This window comes from Arvicanthis niloticus, chromosome 1 (genome assembly GCF_011762505.2).
Source record: "Arvicanthis niloticus isolate mArvNil1 chromosome 1, mArvNil1.pat.X, whole genome shotgun sequence".
NCBI classification, from domain to species: Eukaryota; Metazoa; Chordata; class Mammalia; order Rodentia; family Muridae; genus Arvicanthis; species Arvicanthis niloticus.
In genome coordinates this window covers 56,525,410-56,553,312 of record NC_047658.1, presented here as the reverse complement: position 1 = coordinate 56,553,312, position 27,903 = coordinate 56,525,410, and the positions used below count along the sequence as shown (strand labels likewise).

General features: G+C 35.8%; 2 protein-coding genes across 3 annotated transcripts; both read left to right on the top strand.

The window, feature by feature from the left end:
• The first annotated feature begins 217 nt into the window (after positions 1-217).
• On the top strand, positions 218-5,229 carry LOC117715205 (olfactory receptor 14A2-like). Its single transcript, XM_034511901.2, has 2 exons — positions 218-526; positions 1,530-5,229. Exon 2 carries the CDS (start codon positions 1,533-1,535, stop codon positions 2,490-2,492), a length of 960 nt encoding a protein of 319 aa, XP_034367792.1. The 5' UTR covers positions 218-526; positions 1,530-1,532; the 3' UTR covers positions 2,493-5,229.
• Positions 5,230-18,980: 13,751 nt separating this feature from the next.
• LOC117715198 (olfactory receptor 6F1) lies at positions 18,981-27,390 on the top strand. Of its 2 annotated transcripts, none has more exons than XM_076937414.1 (2): positions 18,981-19,062; positions 22,645-27,390. In XM_076937414.1, the coding sequence occupies exon 2, from the start codon at positions 22,706-22,708 to the stop codon at positions 23,630-23,632; it is 927 nt and encodes a 308-aa protein (XP_076793529.1). In that variant the 5' UTR covers positions 18,981-19,062; positions 22,645-22,705; the 3' UTR covers positions 23,633-27,390. The 2 variants fall into 2 exon arrangements, with proteins under 2 accessions (XP_076793529.1, XP_076793521.1); XM_076937406.1 differs by having other exon boundaries at positions 18,986-19,346; positions 22,645-27,389.
• Positions 27,391-27,903: the final 513 nt, after the last annotated feature.

Sequence of the window (27,903 nt, the reverse complement as noted above, 5' to 3'; positions counted from 1 at the left end):
ATGTTCATTATCTATTCCAGCATATTTTCTGGAGACTAAATAACATGTTATGAAAAAAATGCCAATTATTTCAACACTAATTGTCTTAAGACATAGATATTTTAATAAGGCTATCTAAGAAAAAATTCACCTTTGGGAAATCCAAGGGAGTAGCCAGTTCACATAAAAAGATTTGTTAGAAATGTTTCAGTTATATGAGCTTTCAAATTAACCTACATCACATTTTATAAAATGTTAAAATATTTTTCTAGTTGCTTATATTTGCATTTACATGCTAAGAAATGACAAAGTTTACATCAGAACTTTGAGTCTTCTTATACCATAAAAACACAAAAACATTACAGTTTCAGAGCTTGCAAAGAAAGATAAACATTTTGTTTTCCTTTCAGATGACCAACTGCTAAAGTGAACTTTAAAGGAAATGAAAACAATTTTCATCCTCAAGTGGACTTGAAGGAAAATCTTCCTACATATATCTGAAAAATTACTCTTTTCTAAGTATGTGGAGAATCTTAATTGCTATAAGGTATAAATTTCAAAATTCCTTTGGCAAAATATTAAAATATACTGACTAAACCAAATTTAAAATTATTATAAGTATAGAGTAAATTGAGAAGGTTATTAAAAAGCAAATTAATTTAGCAGTAATTTATTCACCTTTATTTCTTCTATTTGCTTATTTTTTGTATATCATCAGTCATAGGCTTATAATACTTTGGCAAATGTGTTACATTTTAGTCTTCTACTACATATTCTTTCCTTGCATGCAGACTGCTTATCTGTAAATTTTCAAGATCAGATCTATCTTTATGTTTTATTAAAGTTGTGCTTTCAAAAATTCTATCTCCAGAGATGTTTGCTATGTAAACTTCTACTGTGAATTCTGATACAAAATTCTACTTGCTTGTCTTTGCCTCCTACAGTGGAGAATAAGATACCCCCATAATATATCATTTAGTCTAGTCAAAAAAAGTCTATAAACACATACACACACAGAGAGAGAGAGAGAGAGAGAGAGAGAGAGAGAGAGAGAGAGAGAGAGAGAGAGAGAGAGAAACAGAGAGAGAGAGAAACAGAGAGATAGAAAGACAGATTCAGAGACAGATGGAGGGAGAGAGGGTGAGAGAAAGAGGAGGGAGGGAGAGAGACAGAGAGAGAAACAGAGAGAGAAACAGAGAGATAGAAAGACAGATTCAGAGAGAGATGGAGGGAGAGAAGGTGAGAGAGAGAAAGAGGGAAGGAGGGAGAGAGACAGAGAGAGAAGGAGAGAGAGAGACAGAGAGAGAACAAAAATCCATGAGTGAGGGCGAGAGAGACATACACAAAGAGAGACATACACAGAGAAGATGTACAAGAAAGTAGGAGAGGGTAAGTGTATGAGTATCAGGGAGAAAAAATGAAAATTTTATTGAAGTATATTGTACCATTTGTAGTTTCTTGACTTCCATTCTACTGAACATTTCTCTATATGAGTGTTATAATTTTGGATGTTACCATTTTGTTATTTATTTATCCTTATCTGCTAACAGCACATGAAAAAAAAATCGAGTATGCCTAATATCACAGCCTTAACTGGATTCATTCTGATGGGGTTCTCTGACGCCCAGGAGCTACAGACTTTATGTGGAGTATTCTTCCTTGGGATGTACATGGAATCCCTAATGAGTAACCTCATCATCATCACTCTAATCACCCTTGACCTGCAGCTCCAAACACCCATGTACTTCTTCCTGAAGAATTTATCCCTGTTGGATGTCTTTTTTGTTTCTGTTCCAATCCCAAATTTTATTGTTAATAGCCTAATTCATAATAATTCTATTTCCATTCTGGCTTGTGCCTTTCAGGTATTTTTAATGACTTCTTTCTCATCAGGAGAAGTATTTGTCCTGACCGCCATGTCTTATGACCGCTATGTTGCCATTTGTTTTCCCCTGAACTATGATGCCATCATGAATAATCACACATGTGGGCTGATGGTGGGTATTTCTTGGGCCACTGGAATACTCTTTGGAGCCATCTACACAGCTGGTACATTTTCCATGCCTTTCTGTGGCTCCAATGTGATCCCACAGTTTTTCTGTGATATTCCCTCATTGCTAAGGATTTCCTGCTCTGAAACGCTTGTGGTCATTTACACAAGCCTTGGAGTTGGTGTTTGCCTGGGTGTGTCTTGTTTCATCTGTGTTGTGATTTCTTACTTTTACATTTTCTCCACTGTGCTGAAGATTCCTACCACTAAAGGTCAGTCCAAAGCATTTGCAACCTGCATCCCTCACCTCACTGTTTTCACTGTTTTTCTTGTTACTGCTTGCTTTGTCTATTTGAAGCCATTCTCAAATACACCATCAATTTCAGACAGGCTATTTTCTGTGCTATATACTGTGTTGCCTCCCGCACTTAATCCTGTGATCTACAGTCTGAGGAACACTGATGTAAAAAGTGCTCTGAGGAGGTTGCAGCAAAATCTTCGCTTGAGAAGGTTACTCATTTAAAACTCCAAAGCATTAGAGAATTGTATGCTATATAGGTTACAGGCATGCTTTAAGTTTTAAACTTTGGAAACATGGAAGTGATTATCTTTATTCATTTGATTGTTCATATGTTTTGTTTTTTTATGTAGGCAACAAAGCCATTGAAATGGTTAAATGAGTCAATAGGTTGGAAAGCATATTCACTATTGTCTTCTATGAACCTCTACCTAGTTGTAAGAACACTGATAAAGCAATATACTAAATCCAGTGCATTCTGGAGATTTGCCCTAATCCATAACATTGCATCAGAAGAATTCTCAAATAGACACGTGTGGTTTTTGTAGCTATATCATCTAAGTGCATCTCTTTGCTTAATGTCCAGGAACATTTCACCTCTATGTCAAGGCACATGCTTTTCCTTCAAAGTTATAAAGAGCCTTTGGAAGGTATTTTTATTGTAGCAGAAATAACTTTGACTGGTTTCTCTTGCTTTATTCATTAGTATCTTTTATGAGGTACTATTTTTTACTATTTGCTATATTCTAGAGACTGTTTTATCAAACTGAGCCTTATATCTAAGAGACAATTCATTATTTAAATAAATTTTCTATGATTCCATACTTATTTCCAGTAATGGTAAGTGATCCTATAGTCACTTTGACAAACTATTACTCTCAGGGAGTTATGTAGATATAAGGCCAATGACAAGCAATCTCATTATTCTAGCATACCTTTGTCTAGTACATAATGAGACAGAGCATCTATCTGAATAGATAATGACTTTAACTTCCACTATATGCTCTCAGGTCATTGTATCAAATGTTCCCTTAACCATAATCAGTGTAAAATTTTATAAGGCCTCCACCAATGACCAAGATACCACTTTCTACTGATGAGACTTTACCACTAAGCACACATTAAAAAAAATGCTTTTACTGTCCTGACTCGTGATTTCAATGACTAGTTAATTCAACTTCAGTGCAACCTAGGCACCTGATTTTTAAAGAAACTTTATTACCCTGAAGATACCTCTCAATCAACATTTGCCAATAACACACACACACACACACACACACACACACACACACACACACACACACACAACATGTCTTTGCATGGTTCTCCTTTGCAAGGTCACTAACTCCTCTATTTGTTCATTTCTCACATGCTTTCAGTTTTTAAATTAACTTATGGTCACTCAAATCTGTGTCTTTCTATAAATTATGTCATCACTGAAAGCAAAATTGGAGAAAAGACTATGGCCTAACATCCTACACATCTTGGTAAGTTTTCTAGTACTCTTGACCTAACTACATCATCTGCTAGAGGGCTGGGTGCCACCACTTTGAGAATGGGTAGTATATTGTCTGTAAGTCAACTTCTGTCCACAGACTTTGCTATGCTTCTCTGGCTCTTTGAGCATCTTAGTTACTGCTATTTGTTATTGATTGCTACTTTTAAAATCACTTTCAAATACATTATTGCAAGTATAAGTCAAGTTGACAAAAAACACATTAATCTTTCCAATTTGAGGAGAAAATAGTATAGAGAAGGAGGGTTTAAAGGAATGTGAAACAAAATATGAAAGTATTAGGTGACAAAGAATGACTACAAATACTCTTGACCATAGACTGTATGTAACAACTACAGTATACATAGAAGAAAATGTGTGATATGCAAATGAGCCATAAAGTGGCAACAAAGTCCCAAAGGGACAGAGAGATTTTTGACTCTTTCTCCAGTTATAGCTCAATTCCATCCTGAAAGTGAGTTTCCATATTAATAAATAGTCATTATTTATACTATTACTCACATATCCTTGCTTCAATCTCTTGTTAAAGCATACAGGACTCTGAAATACCACTAGGCCTTTAATTTATTAGGAAAGGACTATACCCGACATTAACATGAAAGAAGTTAGATAAACATAGGACAATCAGTATCCTTCAAGTTCCCTAAGACATTTCTAGTATGACTACTTTCTGGGGGGAGTTAATGCATGTGAGTTAGGGTGGATAGGAAGGCTCAAGAATTGTACATGAAAGAAAGAAAATGACAGAGAAAATTGGAAGCTGTTAGATCTTAAGGTATATTCTGTTTAGGTCATACATATCTGCAGCTGCCTCTCTTTCCCTCCGTATGTCTCTTATGACTCTGTGAGTTTCCAATTCTCAGTTGAAAGGCTCTATTTCCAATACTGGTAATAAACTCTTCAAAATTCTGGTGGTGTTAATTTTCCTAGTTGACTTATACAAACAGTCTGACTATCTTTCTAGGAAATGTAATCTAATATATGGTGATTTGATTCACATGGAAACATTTCTGGGGCCAATTGCCATCCAAGGATCACCCTACATTTGCCCAAACTGGCCTTGGGCCTCTACTGATTCTCTTGCTTGGGAATTATTTATCTCTAAACTGTTCTAAAAACTATATTCTAAACTAGGTAATTAATTTAGACAATTTTAGTATGATTTCATTGCTTTTAATAGTTAAAGTGATTAGTTAATAGTTAGAGTGAATAGTTAAAGTGAAGAGTGATTATCTACCCTCAGCATACTAGTTGTGATATTGGTCATATGTCCAAGAGGAAAGAAGAAGGTGTAGGGAAACTTGTTCTCCTACTTATTCTTATCCACATGACATGAAAGACTCCATAATAGGTATGGCTCTTTTCAGTCTCACCTATCCATGAAATTTTCAACTATATGTGCTTTATTCAGTTGTAAATCACTTGGTTCTGAGGGATTAAGTTCAATTAAATGGAATCTGAATACATATATTCATTTAGATTATTATTCATATAGATTATTAATAATAATATTAATAATTAATAATATTATTATTCATATAGATTCTATTTGAATATATATATTCTACTGATGAGGCCTCCTGCCTATGCTCATTTACTACAGAGCCCAACTTTTCCAAATTACTTCTTTACTTATGGGTTCTACTGCCATGGGACCACCATCTCATTTCTTTCTTTTTTGTTGGATATTTTATTTATTTACATTTCATCTCTTTCTAAACCTTTACTTTTACTCTTTCTCTTTTAGTAAACTTTATCTAGCACAGTCCATCTCTTTTCCCAATATCCCTATTCTCAACTAATCAAATTAAAATTAATATAAACATTTATTATAGACATTTTATCTCATAATAACACTTACAACTTTAATAACTATTTTGACTCTTATATCCAGAGGCCCCTCTTTAGTTTGCCTAATAACTCATCTCACCCACATCAACATGCAGCATAACACACAGATTTATGTAGACAATGTCATCATGATGTGCAAAGACAAATACTATCTCCAGATTCAGACATCATGAAATAGGGAGACCTCTTAAACCAAAGATGTACCAGTTCAGAAAAAAGCAGCCAAAGTAAGAATATAACATCAGTCATCCTCCATTTCTTTATCATAAAATCATTCCCCATTTTATCATATATAAAAAGGCAAGAAAATCATATCTCAGGATAGCTGCTGCTGATGCCATGCCTATATGCAGCCTCAAGAGCCTATGCATAGGAAGGTCATAAGCCATTAGTGTATATCTACTATTATTTTGCTAAATAGTCAGAATTTTAAACTGCTATTTAAAATCATCTCTCTGTACCCATAGACTACTGTAATCTGAGTTCTCATTGGAAAACGTTCTTTGTGCAGTGGTGGTTATTAACAGAGAAACTGACACTTGGTGAAATTGCAGAGAATATCTATGGCACATCTATATCACATCTCCCAAGTCTCAGAAAGATTAACAGAACAGGGCTAAGAAGATTGTGAGATCCAGACCCCAGTATGTATTTAAACTAAACAATATCACCTGAACATTATAAGACTGTTGTATTCATAAAATCACAGCAGCTATGGTTGTTTGTATAAGATCTGTATAAGATTAAGCCAGTCAATAATCTTTCATGGAAAATGTAGGTGCTTGTGAAGCCACTCTGTCCCTGGTAAAAGAAAGAGTAGACAATAGATGGATTCAAGGAAGAGAGTCAGTTTTCTTTAATCACATGGCACCTGGTAGGTCAACAATATCACAGTGGATGGATTCATACCCTTGAGTGTATGCATAATCTGAATTCATGGGGTATAAAAACATCCAGAAGACATGAAGCTAGAAACAAGTGGGAGAGTAGAAGTTGGAGCATGAATTTGATCTAAACACAGTGTGTCTTTTGTATTATTACATTTTTAAAAAAATTAATAAAATATCATTAATCAGAAAATAGTCTCTCTACGGTACCATTTCCATATTTAGAAACTCCTCAACTCTCCATACTTCTGTTTCTTCTTCAGTTGTTCAGGCTCTTCCAACATGCAGGCTACACATGGCACCTCAGAGGCTTATTTATTCTTCATTATCAACATATACCTTACTCTTCCACTTCAGTATTTGTTTACTTGTTTTCTTTGGGAACTCTTGGAATTCATGAGACTGTAGAAAAAAATCAGTCATGAAAACTTACAATGCATCCCAATATGATCAGTAGAAACTTGGTATTCAGTTTTCACCTCAACCGGTAAAGGATAAAAGGAATTAAAGAGCCCTCACCCCATCCCTGTGGCTGGAGCAAACACCAAGCTGGTCTGCTCCCCTGTGGAAACTGTATCCTGACATCCTAGAGAGGCTACTGACCTCAGAGCAGCAGACACCTTATCCTGAGACATCATATAGGAGCCACTGTGCTCAGAGCAGTAGATACCATATCTTGAGACATCCTAGAGGAGCCACTACACTCAGAGCAGCTAACACCTAGCCAGTCAGCTCCCATGAAGACACCTTATCCTGAGACATCTTAGAGGAGACACTGCACTCAGAACAGCAAACACCTAGCTTGTCTGCTACCGTGGAGACATCATATCCTGAGTCATCCTAGAGGAGCCACTGTACTCAGAGCAACTGGAGCTCAGGATCACAGGATCATAGAGACATCTAAACCCTGAAGAGTTCTGACACAAGCAAGATAACTGGAAAGGCAGGCACCAGTCAGAACCAGTGAGTGCAGGTAGCACTAGAGTTAACCAAATGGCTAAAGGCAAGCGCAAGAACTTTAACAATAGAAACCAAAGTTAGTTGGCATCACCTGAACCCAGTTCTCCCATCATAGCAAGCCCTGAACAACACATCACACCAGAAAAGCAAGATTCAAAATTGAAATCACTTCTCATGATGATGATAGAGGACTTTAAGAAGGACATAAATAACAATCTCAAAGAATTTGAGGAGAATACAGGTAAATAGGTAGAAGCCCTTAAAAAAAAACACACAAAAATCCCTTAAAGAATTACAAGAAAACACAATCAAACAGGTAAAGGAATTAAAGAAAACTGTCTACAATCTAAAAAAATGGAAGAAAAAAACAATAAAGAAATCTCAAAGGGAGACTACCCTGGAGATAGAAAACCTAGAAAAAGATCAGGAGTCATAGTCATAGTCACCAACAGAATACAAGGGATAGAAGAGAGAATCTCATGCGCAGAAGATACCATGGAAAACATTGACACAACTGTCAAAGAAAATGCAAAATGCAAAAAGCTCCTAACACAAAACATGCAGAAAATTTAGGACACAATGAGAAGACCAAACCTAAGAATAATTTCCAAGCAAATGGTCGCAAGAAACAAGCTAGAGTAGCAATTCTAATATCAAGTAAAATTGATTTCAACCAAAAGAAATAAAAAAAGATAAGGAAGGACACTTCATATTCATCAAAGAAAAAATGTACCAAGATGAACTCTCAATTCTGAACATCTATGCCCCAAACGCAAAGACACCCACATACATAAAAAAAACTTTACTAAAATTTCCAAGCAAATGGTCGCAAGAAACAAGCTAGAGTAGCAATTCTAATATCAAGTAAAATTGATTTCAACCAAAAGAAATAAAAAAAGATAAGGAAGGACACTTCATACTCATCAAAGAAAAAATGTACCAAGATGAACTCTCAATTCTGAACATCTATGCCCCAAACGCAAAGACACCCACATACATAAAAAAAACTTTACTAAAGATCAAAGCATACATTATACCTCACACAATAATAGTGGGTGATTTCAACACACCACTCTCAGCAATGGACAGAACAGGGAAACAGAAACTAACAGAGACACAATGAAACTAACAGAAGTTATGAACCAATTGGACTTAACTGACATCTATTGTTGGGAGCCGCAGTATAATCTGCCACCCCAAGATGGCGCTGGCCTCGTGTTTTCCCAGAAGTAAACAATTAACTGCGCAGATGCAAAGGCAGAGAGCCTGCCAAAGTCACTGAATATTGGGTGGTGAGCGAACAGCCAATCAGAAGTGAATACGTCACTCTAGACTGTATTTAAGCCAGGCCCCTTCCACATCTCTGCCCTTCCGCGTTTTCCACGTGAGTGATACTGAGTAAAAAGCCTCCTTCTGCAGTAACTACCCGATCTCTGCCTCTCGTGTTTTCTCTTCCACGGATGGTAAAGGGCTTGGGGGGGGGGTGCGCATTAGAATCTATAGGACATTTCATCCGAAAACAAAAGAATATACGTTTTTCTCAGCACCACATGGTACCTTCTCCAAAATAGACCATATAACTGGTCACAAAACAGGCCTCAACAGATACAAAAAGATTGAAATAATCCCTTGCACCCTATCAGACCACCATGGACTAAGGCTGGTCTTTAAAAATGACAAAACAATGGAAATCCCACATACAAATGGAACTGAACAACAGTCTACTCAATGATGACTTGATCAAGGAAGAAATAAAGAGAGAAATTAAAGACTTTTTAGAATTTAATGAAAATGAGGACACATCATACCAGAACTTGTGGGACTCCATGAAAGCAGTACTAAGAGGAAAACTCATAGCTCTAAGTGCCTACAAAAAGAAACTAGATAGAACATACACTAACAACTTGACAGCACACCTGAAAGCGTTAGAACAAAAAGAAGCAAATATACCCAAGAGGAGTAGACAGCATGAAATAATCAAACTCAGGACTGAAATTAACCAAGTAGAAACAGAAAGAACTATACAAAATATCAACAAAACCAGGAGCTGGTTCTTTGAGAAAATCAACAAGATAGATAAACCCTTAACCAGACTAACCAATGGGCACAGAGACAGTACTCAAATTAATAAAATCAGAACTGAAAGGGGAGACATAATAACAGAAACTGAGGAAATTTAAAAAAATCAGATCCTACTACAAAGGCCTATACTCAACAAAATTGGAAAATCTGGATAGAATGGACAATTTTCTAGATAGATGCCAGGTACCAAAATTAAATTAGGAACAGATAAACCATCTAAACGGTCCCATAACCCCTAAAGAAATAGAAGCAGTCATTAAAAGTCTCCCCACCAAAAATAAGTCTGGGACCAGACGGTTTTAGTGCAGAATTCTATCAGATTTTCAAGGAAGATCTAATACCAATTCTCTTCAAACTATCCCACAAAAAAGAAACAGAAGGAACACTACCTTATGAAGCTATAATTACGCTCATACCTAAACCTCACAAAGAAACAATAAAGAAAGAGAACTACAGACCAATCTCTCTTATGAATATTGATGCAAAAATACTCAATAAAATTCTCAAAAACCAAATCCAAGAACACATCAAAACAATCATTCATCAGGATCAAGTAAACTTTATCCCAGGAATGCAGGGATGGTTCAATATTCGGAAATCCATCAATGTAATTCACTACCTAAACAAACTCAAAGAAAAAAAAACACACGATCATCTCACTAGATGCTGAGAAAGCATTTGACAAAATTCAACATCCCTTCATGTTAAAAGTCTTGGAAAGATCAGGAATTCAAGGTCCATACCTAAACATAGTAAAAGCAATATACAGCAAACCAGTAGCCAACATCAAACTAAATGGAGAGAAACTTGAAGCAATCCCAATAAGATCAGGGACTAGACAAGGCTAACCACTCTCACTCTACCTGTTCAATATAGTACTGGAAGTCCTAGCCAGAGCAATTAGACAACAAAAGGAAGTCAAAGGGATACAAATAGGAAAGGAAGAAGTCAAAATTTCACTATTTGCAGATGATATGATAGTATACTTAAGTGACCCTAAAACTTCCACCAGAGAACTCTTAAACCTGATAGACAACTTCAGCAAAGCGGCTGGATATAAAATCAACTCAAACAAATCAGTATCCTTCCTCTACTTAAAGAATAAACAGGCTGAGAAAGAAATAAGGGAAATGACACCCTTCACAATAGCCACAAATAAAATAAAATATTTTGGAGTGAATCTAACCAAGCAAGTGAAAAATCTATATGACAAGAATTTCAAGTCTCTGAGGAAATAAGATCTCAGAAGATGGAAAGATCTCTCATGCTCCAGGATTGGCAAGATTAATGTAGTAAAAATGGCCATCTTGCCGAAAGCAATCTACAGATTCAATGCAATCCCCACCAAAATTCCAAATCAATTTTTCATAGAGATAGAAAGAGCAATTTGCAATTCATTTTGAATAACAAAAACCTCAGCATAGTGGGAACTATTCTCAACAATAAAAGAACTTCTGGGGGAATCACTATCCCTGACCTCAAACTGTACTACAGAGCAGTAGTGATAAAAACTGCATTGTATTGGTACAGAGACAGGCAGGAAGATCAATGGAATAGAATTGAAGATCCAGAAATGAACCCACACAACTATGGCCATTTGATCTTTGACAAAGGGGCTAAAACCATCCAGTGGAAAAAGGACAGTATTTTCAACTAATGGTGCTGGCTCAACTGGAGATCAGCATGTAGATGAATGCAAATCAATCCATTCTAATCTCCTTGTACAAACCTCAAGTCCAAGTGGATAAATGACCTTCCCATAAAACCAGATACACTGAAACTAATAGAAGAGAAGCTGGGGAAGACCCTTGAATACCTAGGTACAGGGGAAAATTCCTGAACAGAACACCAATAGCTTATGCTCTAAGATCAAGAATTGACAAATGGGAACTCATACAGTTGCAAAGCTTCTGTAAGGCATAGGACACTGTCAATAAGACAAAATGGCAGCCAACAGATTGGGAAAAGATTATTACCAATCCTACATCCAATAGAGGGCTAATATCCAATATATACAAAGAACTTAAGAAATTAGACTCCAGAAAACCAAATAACCCTATTAAAAATTGGGGTGCAGAGCTAAATAAAGAATTCTCAACTGAGAAATCTTGAATGGCTGAGAAGCGCCTTAAGAAATGCTCAACATCCTTAGTCATCTGGAAATGAAAATCAAACAACCCTGAGATAATACCTCACACCATTCAGAATGGCTAGGATCAAAAACTCAGGTGATAGTAGATGCTGGTGAGGATTTGGAGAAAGAGGAACACTCCTCCATTGTTGGTGGGATTGCAAAGCTGGTACAACCACTCTGGAAATCAGTCTGGCGGTTCCTCAGAAAACTGGACATAGCAATACCTGAGGACCCAGCTATGCCCTCAGGTGTATACCTCAGGCATATACCCAGAAGATGTTCCAATATATAATAAAGACATATGCTCCACTATGTTCATAGCAGCCTTATTTATAATAGCCAGAAGCTGGAAAGAACCCAGATGTCCTTCAACAGAGGAATGGATACAAAAAATGTGGTACATTTACACAGTGGAATATTACTCAGCTATTAAAAATAATGAATTTGAGAAATTCTTAGGTAAATGGATGGAACTAGAAAATATCATCCTGAGTGAGGTAACCCATTCACAAAAGAACACACATGGTATTTACTCAGTAATTAGTGAATATTAGCCCAAAAGCTTGAAAAAGCCAAGATTCAATTAACAGACCACATGAAGTTCATGAAGAAGGAAGACCAAGTATGGATGCCTCAATCCTACTTAGAAGGATTAAGAAAATACTCAAGGGAGCAAATATGGAGACAAAGTGTGGGCTGTGACCTGAAGGAGGGGCCATCTGGAGACCATTCCACCTGGGTATCCATTCCCTGTGCAGTCACCAAAGGTAGACACTGATGTGGATGTCAGAAAGTGCATGCTGACAAGAGCCTGATATAGCTGTCTCCTTAGAGGCCTGCCAGAGTCTGACATATTCATAGGCCGATGCTCACAGCTAACCACTGATCTGATCAAGGGTTTCCCAATGGCGAAGTTAGAGAGAAGACTGAAGGAACTGAAAGTGTTGGTGGCCCCATGAGGAGAGCAACAATACCAACCAATCAGAGCTCCCCAGGGTCTAAACCACCAGCCTGGGAGCACATAGGGAGGGACCCATGATTTTATCTGTATATGTAGGGGAGGATGGCCTTGTTGGGCATAGGTGGGAGAGGAGATTCTTGGTCCCATGAAGGCTGAACAAGGAGTGGGTGGGGATTTTAGGGTAGGGAGGTGCGAGTGAGGGGGTAGGTAGGGGCACATCCTCATAGAAGCAGGAGAAGGGGGGATGTGATAGGAGGCTCCTGGGTGGTGGTAGGAATGGGGTAAGGGGATAAAGCCTGAAATGTAAATATAATATTCAATAATAAAAAAAGAATAAAAAAGAATCAAAATACTTTTCTCAACTCGAGTCAGTAATTCATCTAAAGGGTCTATTTTTAAACCAAGATCATTTTTTTTCTACCTACCTCAGGAAATTCCTGATCCTGATGTGAGCTTTCTCTAAAGAAGGAAGAGTTAGTTAGCATTTTCTCAAGTCTGGTCTGGGAATGGAAGCCATAAAGGCAATACAATGATTCCTACTTTCCCTCTTTGTAAGGAGTTTAGAGATAACACAGGATTACTTGGCCTGATCTTTGTGATGCCACAGAAAAGCTTAGGTATTGGTTAAGCAGAGTTGGTCTCTCTGTGTTGTCTAGAATAATGTTTTTATGCTTTTGTAAATCATCAAGTCTATTTACTTCTGTGGAATTTTGTCTAGAATGACAGCCAGAAAATTATATCAGTAATTACCAACTACAGCCTAATCACAAAAGTGATTTTTACCTATCACAAACAGAAGGAAAAAATATTTTGAAGCCTAAAATAATCCTCCCCCTTATGCATCTTTTATCAATGAGATTAAAAGTTTGTATGGTTAAATGCAACCATTGATGGCTCAACAAATTGTAGAAATGAACTTTCAAATGATAGAATCAAACATTTCAAGCAATCCTGTCCAAATGCTTTCTAAATCAACATTATTATACCATCATTCCCCAATTATATGTGTTTACTTAATAATAGGAAACCTAGACTGAAATTTAAATTTCCTACTTTTCATGGAATTAGAACAAATCATAGATTTTTCAATATCATGGGAATAGAAAATACTCAACCTTTCAAGGAAATTCAAAGATCCCTCCAGTAATCTCTCCTGAGAGCTATTTCACTTCGAAGAGAAAATTAGGCTCCAAGCATAAGAATATCTCATTTCCTATGCAGTTGTGTACTGTAGAGTAAGTATCCAAGGAATTTGCTTACTTCCAACTATGTTACTTACTTCATACTATGTTATTCAGAAAGGTTACAATGAGGAGACTAAAAGTAATATGTATAAATGCTTCATTTCATAAGATAGTTTATAAAACAGAAAGAATTATTAAGAAGTAGATAGTTAAAGACTTAGCTGTTATCTTTGACCAGGTTTAAAAAGACCTGTCATTGTTTGTCTTTTATGATAACTTGATCTAATTAAATGACCAGAAATTGTTATTCTCTTTCCCTCATCCCCTCTGTTCCTTCTAAAAGCAAAATTAAAACAAAAAGTAAAGAAAAAACCTAATGAAAAATAGAACAGCAAAAGAAAACCAAAAACTTATCTCCTCTTCCACCCCACATAAATCAAAACAAAACAAATCAAAGCTAAACTAAAACACATTTTGTTTTAGCCAAAAGCATAAAGCTTGCCCTAGTGTATGACTATAATACCCAATGATACTTCATTGGAGAAAATTGATTTTTTTTTCTTTCCTAGCAGGTATTGCTCACAAATATCTTGGACAGGCCTGAGATTTTGTGTTCCCTTCTCCTTAATACCAATGCTCCCAAGCTTGGAGAAAATAAGAATGACTTTTAAAGTATATATGCTCAATACTACTGAGCAACTGGTACTTTATAGAACAGTTCACAACCCTTACTAGTGTATCTCTTTGATTTTTAGGATAACTGGCTAGGCATGTCTGCTAAGATATGGATTATTGTCATGAAATATTAGAGGCAGGACTGTGAATATGATTATTGATAAAATTGATGCTTAGTAATAGAGTCCTTTGGCTTAATCTCAATACACAAATACTATGACATTCTATATTTAAGAGAAATGGAGAAAAATGATCATTTTTTTACATATAAAATATTTTATGTATAAAATACTAAGTTTTGTAGAACATCTTGTATTGCATTACGCTGTATTATAATTCTACAAATAAAATCTATTAAACTCATATCAATAAAACTAAATGAGGTTTACATTCTGTCTATTTTTGGTATACATAATTCAAATGAGACATAATTCAAGTGAGAAAACAAATCTGAAAAAAATGTGCTAAATAAATATGAAAAATTATATCAAGATTTGGAAACTTATTGTTAAATGGATAATTTTGTACATGTAGACACATTGCCCTGTGCAAAGTCTAAAAATATAATGTTTCATAAGAGTGACTTAATTTTATTTTTAACAGCAATACAGTTTTGCAATAAAGTTTTAAGAATTTTAAGTGTTAGCCAGGCGGTGGTGGCGCACGCCTTTAATCCCAGCACTCGGGAGGCAGAGGCAGGCAGATTTCTGAGTTTGAGGCTAGCCTGGTCTACAGAGTGAGTTCCAGGACAGCCAGGACTACACAGAGAAACCCTGTCTCGAAAAACAAAAACAAACAAACAAAAAAAACAAAACAAAAAAAAACAAAAAAAAAAAGAATTTTAAGTGTTGAATTCTTCTTCATAGAATATCCTAAGAAAAAAATGATGATAAAATGTATAACTGATACTTTTGACCAGTGACTCCAATTGGTAGATTGTAAATTTATCTGTTAATTTCAACTTGCTTCATTTGATTATTTTTTCTAAGGAAATATTTCTGGTCATTTTAATTATAGTCCTAAAATATCCTCTTGTGAAAAACAAAAGCTTATTTTAAGGGCTACCATTTCATTTTCAAACTCCATTTAATCATAGGGAGAAACTAAATTTAGGGTCTCAGGCACTAGGGGAGCTAGAGACTTCCCAATAGCTGAATAGCTTATGCAATCCCCATCAAAATTCCAACACATTTTTTACACACCTTGACAGAAAAACAAAAACAAAAACAAAACAAAAATCCAGAATAGTCAAAAATAGTCCTGAACAATAATAGAGCTTCTGGAGAATCACCATCCCTGACCTCATGCTGTATTCTATAGAAATAATGATAAAAATGTTATACTATTGGTACAGAAACAGACAGGTTGATCCATGGAACAGAATTAAAGAAACAGAAATAAACCCATATAGCTACAGACACTTGATTTTAGTCAAATAAGCCAAAACATACTATGAAAGAAAGAAAGCATCTTCAATAAGTGGTATTGGTCTAACTGGATGTCTGCATGTAGAAAAATGCAAATATATTCATATTTATCACCATGCACAAAATTCAAGTCTATGTAGATCAGGGACCTCAAGGTACAACCTAGTACAATAAATCTAATTGAAGAAAAAGTGGCAAATAGGTTTAAATGTATTGGTACAGGAAACAATTTCTTGAACAGAATGTTAATGACTCAGTCCCCAAAATCAGCAATTGATAAGTCAGGCCTTATGAATACTTCTGTGAGGTTAACGATGTTGACAATAGAACAAAACTACAGCTAACAGATTGTAAATAATCTTCACTACTCCTATATTCTATAGAGCGCTAATATCCAAAATATATAAAGAACTCAAAAAATTAAACTCCAACAAACCAAATAACTTGATTTTAAAAAATGGAATACAAAACTACACAAAGAATTTTCACCAAAGGAATTTTGTATGGTGCAGAAACACTTAAAGAAATGCTCAACATCCTTAATCATCAAAGAAATGCAAATCAAAATGACACTGAGATTCTACCTCACACCAAGCAGAATAGTTAAGATCAAATGCCAGGCACAGCACATGCTGGGGAAGAGGTGGAGAGTCCTCCATTGCTGTGGGATTGCAAACCTATGTAACAACTCTAGAACTCAATCTGACAGTTTCTTAGAGAACTGGAAATAGTTTTATCTGATGACGCCGATGTACTGACTTAGTTGTGTGTGTGTGTGTGTGTGTGTGTGTGTGTGTGTGTGTGTGTATTTGATACAAGCTGGAGTTATCACAGAGAAAGGAGCCTCCCTTGAGGAAATGCCTTTATGAGATCCAGCTGTAAGACATTTTCTCAATTAGTGATCAAGGATGGAGGGCCTAGCCCATTGTGGGTGGTGCCAGCCCTGAGTTGGTAGTCTTGGTTTCTATAAGAAAGCAAGCTGAGCAAGCCAGGGGAAGCAAGCCAATGAGTAACATCCCTCCATAGCCTGATTCCTGATTCCTGACCTGCTTGAGTTCCAATCCTGACTTCCTTTGGTGATGAACAGCAGTGTGGAACTGTTAGCTGAATAAACCCTCTCCTCCCCAACTTGCTTCTTGCTCATGATGTTTTGTGCAGAAATAAAAACCCTAACTAAGATACTTGCTTAGTCTACTCTGGGACATATACCCAAAAGATGCTCCACCAGACTTCAAGGACACATGCTCCACTATGTTCTTAGCAGCTTTATTTATAATAGCCAGAGACTGGAAATGATCTGGATTTCCTTCAAGTAAAATGGATACAGAAAATGTTGGCCATTACACGATGGAATACTATTCAGCTATTGATAATAAAGACATTATTAATTTTGTGAGCAAATGGATGGAACTAGAAAATATCATCCTGAGTGCGGTAACCCAGACCCGAAAACCATACATGCTTTGTACTTAATTATAAGGGGATATTAGCCATAAAGTACAGAATACCCATGACACATCCCACAGACCCAAAGAAGTTAAACAGTAAAGAGAACCAATGCAAGTATGCTTGAATCACATTTGAAATAACAAAATAATCATTGGAGGCAGAGAGAGGGAGGGGGAAAGGTGGGAGAGGGGAGCAGGAAAGGAATAGGAAGACAAGATCAGGTGTAGAGAGAGACAGAAAAGAGGCCCAAGAGGCCAGAAGAATGAATGGAAATCTGCAGCTGCTGGGGTTTGGGGGGAGGGGAGAATCTCTAGGAAGTCCCAGGGCTCATAGGGAGGCTCCCAGTAGTCAATGCTGGTGTCCTCCAACAATAAGAGAAATAGAACCTGAAGATGGCACCTCCTGTAGCCAGGCAGGACCCCCAGGGGAGGGATAAGGACATGAACCAACCCACAGAACTTTCATCCCAAAACTCATCTTGCCTAAAAGAAGTCTAGGGACTTCTTTTATAATAATAAAATTATTATAATTATAATAAGTTATCACGTTATTAATAACGGAGGGAGGGAGGAATGGGTAATGATCAGGAGTGGGAACAGTTTGGGTTGTAAATTAATTAATAAAAAAGAAAAGAAAAAAATAAGGAAACAGTTGTCTGAGTCTATATATCTCAGGGACAACCTGTAAGGGAATAGTTGTCTGAGTCTAGACATCTCAAGGACAGCTCCTCCAATCTTCCTGGAAGTGTCAAACTAAGCTCATGTTTTCAGGCCTAAGAACCTACTCCTCCTCTGATGGATGGAAACTCCCTTGCTCAACCCCTTATGTCAAAATTTGATTGGACAATACTGTAGCCCCTCTGGTTTCCCTTCACATTGTGGTTTTCTCCTTTAAAACGATTTACAACATCTCTTCAGGATCGTAGTGCAGCTCCCATTCTGTTCTGTGGCCCTGATAGGTCAGTAGCAGCTTGATTACAATAAAGTTTTGTCATTTTCATTACCTGGTATTTGAGTTATTTTGGATTTGAGTGGAACTAACAGCAATCCAAAATCATGTTGCACCACTGAACTACTTCCTGTCACCATTACTTTGATTTTAAAAAAGAAATCATACGATATAATTTTATCATATTTGTTCCTGTCCCAACTTCTGAACTCCTCACAGATACACCCTCCCTACCCAATGCACTTTATATTCTTTTTCAGAACACAGGCAGAGAGAGAGAGAGAGAGAGAGAGAGAGAGAGAGAGAGAGAGAGAGAGAGATCACATCACATACACCTCCAGCCCCCACACACAACCAAAACCAACCAAAACCTAAAAATCACAAACAAAAATTTTTTCTATGAATTTCTAATCTGAAAAGTTTACTGAAGAAAAAAATAAATACTACCTAAGTTTAGAAATTTTTGCAAATGATCAGTATATAATGGCAAAAAGTTTGAAGCCTCCTATTTAGAAACGTTTATCCAGAGGCCACAGTTTTGGAAGTATTCCTAAGTACCCAAGAGAGAAAATTAACTTCCTCTCAAAGGTTTCAGCTCTATATATACTGTTACTTAATAGCAAATTGTTTTCAGTGGTAAGCTCTTTATGGTGAAGTAAGGAAGAAGTCAAAGGACAAGTTGGAAGTTTAACAAGAAAAAGATCAAAAAGAAACAAAGAAAGTAAGGGGAGTTTCAAAGACCAGGGAAGATTAAATTCACTAAACAGTAATAAATGTGAAAACAAATGAAGCATATGATACAATACAATAATCAGTATTTTTGTAGGAAAGAAGGGACACACACATACACACACACACAGGTGAAAGAGAGAGAGGGAGGAGAGGGAGCAGAATAAAATGTAGGACTTTATGTAAAGAACATCGTGGAGTAACAACTTGAGAAAGGTGAGGTTGGAAGACACCACTCTGGCCTTTATGACATTTATGGCAGAAAAAAACAACTGGGTAAGCAAAGGGATTATATTGAACTAAATGTTTTCTTTCCAAAATTATTTATTGTACATTTTTAAATTTGTTATGTGATAGAGCCACTCTAGCATTTGATCAATACTTCAAATTTGGAAATCAGAAATATCACACATGTTATTTACCTTTGGTAAAAAGAAAACAAAAAAAAAACACCTTCTGTTTTTATAAAATTTTTATAATTTTATAAAGTCTTATATATTCAAAATTTGAACATTCTATCATATACACTCAAAAACACTTCAAAACATAATCTAGTTTCATAAAATAGACTAGTTAATCAGTTTTTACTTGTTAGCTAATTTTAAAAGTCTAATGATATTTTAGTTATAATATTTGTTTTCTTCCCCTCCCCTTCTTTTTCTAAGATGAGTATGACTGGGTAGCCCAGACTAAACTTGATCTCAGAAATCCTTATATAATGAATAATGTGGTCTTAAATATACAACATCAGCATTATATATGTTTATGTGTATTAGCATGTAAGGTAATGAGTTTCATTATGGCATTTTTATGTATAACCTTCATCTTGTTTGATCTTTTGTCTACTAAATTTTATTAAGCTCCTATATCCTTTTTGTTCACTATATTTGGCAAAGTCTGATAAGTGAGACTTTGATTAGGTTACATGGGTGCTCGGAACCTCAGAAGATGATCTTAGAATTAGTGCTACAGCCGTCCAACTGTAGAGCATTATATACAGATTTTTAAAAATATGGGGAAAAGGAAAATACTCCTGAGTCAAACAAATATTAGTTCATGATACCAGAAGAATCCAGGAGCTTAATCAAGCTTAAAAAAGTTTTTTTTAATCAAGCTAAAATTTTAAAAGGTAATTTCATGATAAAATGACAGATATTTACCTGATGCATAATTTTCATTCATTTAAATTACATTATAAAATTTGAAAGTGGATGATGTTAAATATATTTCTTCCATGCATTCATAAATTTAAGAAGATAATTGTTTTGACAAGTAACTTGTGCTTGCACATATTAAAGCATCACATCTTTTAACCTAAGAATCTGATGTTAATGACATCTATAGACAGTCCCTGAAAGTTTAAAAATGCTGTGACTCTAGAGTCAAGTCAGCAGGAGAAACTGTCACACTTCCGCTTAAGTGAAGACTCTTTGAGCTCTGATTCTTAATGTCATTGTTTACAAACTATCATGGTGTCCTTACAAACAGCTCTCGCTCCAACTGGTATAAAATAAAAGTTTATTTTAAACAAAAATATGAGAGACCAAGCTATAGGAACACAGTTCTACATTACTTTGAATATTGTGTCCCATTGTGGCAATAATTTTTAGAATTTTTTACAATAAAGATCAAAACAGTAAAGTCACAAATCAGGGGATCTTTAAAATACATTGCTATGAGCATTAGGTAAGCCAACATGGGGACATCATAGCTATAGGCTTCAGATGTTGCCTGATGACATTCTGAGCCTCTGAGTTGATAGATGCTGGGAACCTCATCAAACATTTTTTTTAAAAAATTATCCTAACTGTTTCTAGAATGTTAGAGCAAACAAAGTGGGGGGGGGATGCATAACTATAAAAAGGGGACATCAATAGTCTAATATAATTGCCTCTGTATCTGTAATATTCTGCTCTCCAAAAACACAGATGTCCTAACAAGACAACAGGTACCTTGTAGAATCTTTAACACAGGCCCCCAACCCAACCAATATTCAGGTTACAACAGGAACAAAAACATGTTTATAGGTTTATGAAGATGATTCTAGATATTAACTAGTGACTGACAAACCAGCTTTCAGCTAGCACTGTAATTCTCACTGAATAGACTAAAAAGAGAAAGTTTAACAAATATATTGAATTTTCCTGATATGGAAACATTCAGAAATTATGACTCAATGCAAAGAGGAATGAATATTCCTAGACTTAATTATGAAGTATGATGGAAAGCAAACAAGATATGATGATGGTAAGCAGAGAGGAATATAGCAGTGTATATGTTGAGAATTCACTTGCTTACTTGCTGATCTATTTCTTAATTGTAGACAAAAACAGGAATCTCAACATGTGTAGGTTTTCAGAAGAAAAGAAATTTAGGGAGTGACTCTCCCCAATACTGCAATTTTCTATGTTATCTTTATTTAAAAATGCCCATCTTTGGGGTATCACATTCTGAGACTTGACACCACTGGTGTAGTCAATATAAAATTAATTTAATGCTTCTTGATTACTGTTTTTAAAATAACAAATGACCAGTACATAATATATATTAACTTTTGACTTTAGTGCTTCAACAACTAAACGATTGTTACTTTTATAAGCCATTATGCAAATAAATCTGCAAGATACACATGTCGATACATAGTTTAACAATTTGAGGATTTTTTTTAATTTTTTCTCTTCTTGGTCAATGTTACTATCTAAATACATTTTTATTCCAATAGAATAATTAATAATCTAATTATGTGTTTTCTACTGTAGTATAAGGAAATTAAAACAATTTTCCTTTTGCCCTTCATAAATTCACTGGCTGAACTATACAACATGAAAAGGATGAATGTACAAGAGCAAGACAGAGGTGCCTGTATTACCAAGAGTACCTCACACACAAAGTGACTGACTAAACATACAAGACTGAGCTTCACAGTTACTGCTTAGCCATGTTCATTGCTCATCTAATCACAATAGCTTGGAAAATAAAACAACCTAAACTTGTAATTTTTTGAGAAATAGTTTCAAACAACTCTCTCCTTTGCACATGTTTTCATTTACAGATGTCAATGACACAAGAATCTGTTGCCTCATAGTTGTCCTATATGGTTATATTTGTATTATTTTTATTATAGACATCTTCATCATCATTATCTGGAACAATACAGCTCAGGAAAAATAAATATTACTTTTATACACCAAGAATATTAATTACAAAATTAACTTAGACTCTGAAAGTGTTAAGTGTGGTTCCAATTAGAATGTAAGTAATTGGACCAATTTCTCAACAGTTAGAAGCTGTTTTTTTCCATTGAACTGTCACACAGGTGGCAGTTAAAAATATAGTGCATGATAGAGTTAGCTGTTCATAGGCTTGGGATGGTAACAGGTAGGCAGAAGCAGGATTTAAATCTTAGAACTCAGGATAACCACAAAAAAATATGATGTAGATATCAGGGCAACCTTAGTAAATGGATACTTAGAAAATCTCTGTATACTGATTTTCTGCATTAGTTTTCTGCGATATCATGTTTCACGATCTGAATGTCAGATTTTAATGAATTCATTTCTTTTCATCTTTCTAGGACTTTACTTCTGGACTATAAGCCTCAGTGAAGAAAATTTGTTTCTAGTTTGAAAAGCACCATGATCACAGAGAATGGGACTGTAACCCAAGACTTCTTTCTGTTAGGCTTCCCTGGATCTCAGGTCCTCCAGTTTTCTCTTTTTCTCTTTTTTCTGGTGATGTACCTCCTCACTCTTGGTGGTAATGTGGCAATCTTGCTATTGGTAAGTACTTCCCATCAGTTACAGACGCCCATGTATTTCTTTCTGAGCAACCTATCATTCTTGGAGATCTGGTACACTACAGCTGCAGTCCCCAAAGCTCTGGCTATTCTGGTGGGGAAGAGCCAGACCATATCATTTTTAGGGTGTCTTTTCCAGATGTACTTGGTTTTCTCATTAGGTTGCACAGAATACTTTCTCTTGGCAGCCATGGCTTATGACCGCTATCTTGCCATCTGTTTTCCTCTACACTACCAGGCTATCATGAACAGCCTGCTCTCAGCACAGCTGGCTCTTAGCTCCTGGATTTGTGGCTTCCTGGCCATTTCTGTGCCAGCAGCTCTCATCAGCACCTTGTCCTTCTGTGGTACCCATGCCATCAATCATTTCTTCTGTGACATTGCACCCTGGATTGCCCTGGCCTGTACCAGCACACAGGGAGTGGAGACAGTGGCTTTTGTGATTGCTTTTGTGGTTATTCTGAGTTCCTGTCTCATTACTCTGATCTCTTATACCTACATCATCAGAACCATCCTGAGGATCCCTTCAGCCAGTGGCCGCCGAAAAGCTTTCTCAACCTGTTCTTCCCACCTCACTGTGGTACTCATCTGGTATGGGTCTACAATTTTCCTCCACGTTCGAACATCCATCAAAGATGATTTGCAACTGACTAAAGCTGTTCATGTTCTCAATACAGTGGTGACTCCAGCTCTAAATCCCTTCATATATACCCTTCGTAACAAGGAAGTCAGAGAAATTCTGGGGAAGAAATGGAAGAGAATGTGAACCTTCTGGAATAGCATGGACATATTGGAAAGGGTCCCCATCGCTCATACAGGGAATGCTACTTTTGTAATATATTTTTATCACTTACATGAAAACTTTCATAAAATTGTGTTTCTGAGATATAAGATTTAAAGTGTTAAAAATGTTTAAATAAAAGTAAACATAAGTCAAAATATAAATCTATACCAAAACACAATTTTCATGAAATATACTAAAATACTTATGAATTGAAAACTGATAGACACAAAGTATATCATTAATTTCACAAGGATTGGAAAAGAAGAAGCCAAAATATTTCTGAATAGAAATTCTCTGTATAATAATATATAGACATTACAACAGAAAAACAAGAGGCTATGATTATTATGAAGGCAATGAATTCCAACAACCAATACTTTAAAATTGAAAAGTAATTAATGTTCTTGCAAATAAAAATCAGTTGATTTTTCTCTACCAATGCAATAAAAGACAGGAATTAATGAAAAAATAAATTTATATATTGTTTTGTAAAAAACTGGGTACAGAAAAATTCTCAGCCCACCATTCCCATGACAGTAAATAAATGAAAAAAAAAACATAAAAACAAGAACAACAAAAAAATTAAATGTGCAAGATCAGGTATAAGTTTACAGAATTCTGAGTTAAGTCTTTTTTTCTGGAAAATGAGTGCTTCCTTTGGAGGTAGATCTCTTCAGCCTTGGGTTATAATTCCCTGGGAGGATTCTAATATTTTTGAGCCTCTGTAATGATTTCTCTTTATTCATTCTTCAGGCTCAGGGGACTTTTAGTACTATGCCATCTTTTAGTGCTACTACACAGGCTTCAGTAAGTGCATCTGCAATAAGAAAGAGAAAATAAAATGTCATATGCCTCTATCTGAAAGAAGCAATTTGTTTTTAGAAACCACTCAGGATGTCATGAGACTGGAAGAGCTTTAGTGCCAGGACGTCATCTATTAAGTATTCTTTTTTAGAAAACCAATCTTTGGCTTTATTTACTTTCAGAAGAGCTGTGCAAGTGACTCCAGTTTTTGTTCTTGGTTTTTGAGACATGCTCTGGCTGTGGAATCTATTCTGGCTTCCCACGGCATTGGTACCATCATGGCTCAATCATTAAAAAGGCTAATATTACTAACAATTTTTTCACATGATGCCATGTTATACAATGATAATTTAAAGATTTTAAAGCAGTTAAACATTATTAAAAACTTAGCTATCTCAGCAATGAAAATCTAATTATATCCCAGGGCTGATAACTATAAATGTTTATATATCATATAGTACATGTATCATATTATGTATATACATATATTTATTATATGATACATATACATGTATATAATTGTTTTGAGGTTAATGGTTGCATAGAGATAAACACTTTATTATCTCATTTTAAATATGTAGATCCTTTCTTTTTGTCTTATCCCCTCACCCTTTTTAACTGCACAAAAATTGCATAAGATCAAGCCAGTCAACATTTCAGCACGGGTGGGAGAGGAACTCATATTCTCCAACTCCTAGCTGAGGAGTATTGTCAGATTATGGTTACTAGGAGAAAAAAGGATCAGTTTTTAAATTCAAGACTATAGTTTGACCTCATTTATAATACTGTTACAGTTTACAGGTAACAATAAAAAACAACCAGATAATCCAAATATAAAATTGCCATATATTTCTTTACCATGTTCTTAAAATACTGAGGGAACAGAAGCACATATCTATACATTACATTTTTTACAAGCCTTCATTTATATGATTTTAATAATAAAATTAAATTTTATTCCTATACAGAAATAGGAAAAAATATAAAAATTTTTAATTGAGTTTTTTGTTTTCTTCATGTCTATTTTTTGAGGTGTTCTTTATATATTTTTAATATTAGTCTTCATTCATATGTGTAGTGGGTAGAAAGTCTTTCCCTATTCTGTAGGTTGGCTCTTTTTTTAACAGACAGTATTTTTTTTTTTAATTTTTTATTGGTTATTTTATTTATTTACATTTCAAATGTTATCCCACTTTTCAATTTCCCCTCCACAAACCCCTCTCCCCTCCCACTTCCCCTGCCTCTATGAGGGTGCTCCCTGACCCATCACCCACACTTGCCTCTACACCCTAGCATTCCTCTACCTTGCATCATAGAGCCTCCACAGGACAAAGGGGCTCCCTTACCACTGATGCCAGATAAGGCCATCCTATGTTAACTAGCTGGAGTCCTGGGTCCCTCCATGTGTACTCTTTAGTTGGTTGTTTAGTCTCTGGGAGCTTTGGGAGGTGGGGGGGACTGGTTGATTGATATTGTTGTTCTTCCTATGGGGTGTATCTTTTGCTGTATAGAAGCTTCTCAGTTTCATGGGGTTCATTAATTTTTACTCTTTTTGCCTGTATTAATGGTGGTCTTTTCAAAAAGTCTTTTCCTGTACGAATGAGTTCAAGGCTATTCCTCATTTTCTCTTTTACAGGTTTAATGTCTGGTTTTATTTTTTAAGGTCTTTGATTCATTTGGAGTTCAGTTTTGTGCAGGCTGCTATGTATAAGTTTATTTAGAGTCTTCTACCTCCAGCCACCTAGTTTAAATAACACCACTTTTTCAGGATCCTGCCTTGTTCTTAGTGCATGCTTCTGGATTTTTTTTAATTAAAAATCTATTGTCCATGAAAGAGAATTTTTGAAATAGGCCCAAACTAATAATAATAACAGACCCCTTTCCCTAACCTAGTTAAAAGTGCCTGCCAGCAGGTTTGGGCCCAGTTAATTAGTTACAGAGGAGGTGGAGTTACAAGACAAAGGCCTGTTAAGAACATCCCAAACTGACTGGCCAAGGGAGGAACTACACTCTGCCCGCATGGTACAGCCTGCCAGTGTTCCAAAAAGTAAAACAACCAATCATGTGCACCCACTCGAAAGTTCACTTTTTCCCCACCCCGCCCATATATAAGCGCTAGACCCCTGAGTGGGGGGTGGGGAGAAGTCAGTCCCTCTATCCCCTATGTGAGATATGGAGATATGGACTGGCCCAGAGCTCTGATTTAATAAACCACCTCATGTGCTTACATCAAGACGGTCTCTCATGTGTCCTTTGGTTGTGTGCTATCCTGTGACTCAAGTGGATCCCCTTTCTAGGGAGTCCTGGACCTTTCAGTCCATAGCTGGGTATATTTATGTCTAGGTCTTAAATTTAATTCTATTAGATTCCAACAGACCAATGTGTCAGTTTTTGTGCTAATACCATGCTGCTTTTATTACTATAACTTTGTAGTAGAACTGGAAATCATGGATAGTGATACCTTGCTTAGTTCTTTTATTATACAGGATTGCTTTAACCACGCTAGATTTTGTTTCCATATGAAGCTGAAATCTACGTTTTTTTCAATGTATTTGAAGAATTGTGTTAGAATTTAGAAGGAGATTGCATTGAATCTGTAGATTTCATTTGGTAGGATAGCCATTAAGGTGTCTATCATAATTAGCCATTAGAAAAACAAAAATTAAAACTATTTTAGATTGTGTATCACTGGAGTCAAAATTTATAATATCCTCAAATTCAATGTTGGAAGATTAGATACTGGTGAGGGTGTAAAAAAAAGGAAGTCCTTATTTGCTATTCATGAAACAACAATGACTGATAACTTATTGGGAAATGACTAATCATAAATAACAAAAACAGCAAGAGCACAGCAGCAAAAGAAGCCAGTACCACCACCACCACCACCACAACAGCAGCAGTAACAACAGTTAAATGCACAGAAAATACAACTGTCTTTTTTTTTTTTTTTTTTTTTCTGGAAAATGAGCATTTTTAAAGAAATCAAGTGTTTTATTTCTTTTAATTAAATTTATTCTTTGACAACCTGATTCATGCACATAATGATTTCTGATCGTCCTTACACCTCTTTTATCTCCCTTTCCCTATCTCCCTTTCCCGCCAACAACTCCCCGCCCCCATCACTACAAGTTTTTGTTTTTTTGTTTTTTTGTTTTTTTTTGTTTTTTTTTTTAACACATTGATGTCTTGTTTGTTTTCTTCATGATCCACTGAGATTAACCTCAGTGCTGATATTTGATTATAAGTTTCATTGCATTTCTGACTTAGGATTGCTAGGCACAACGATGCTACATTCTGAATGTTGACATGCATTCAAATCTTTTCTGCCTTATTAGCCTTTCACTGTAAAATTTCGGCCATCACAAAACAGTGAATGAGGAGACCCTTGGTCCTGTGAAGGCCAGATGCCCCAGTGTGGGGGAATTCAAGGGAGGGGAAAGAGGAGTGGG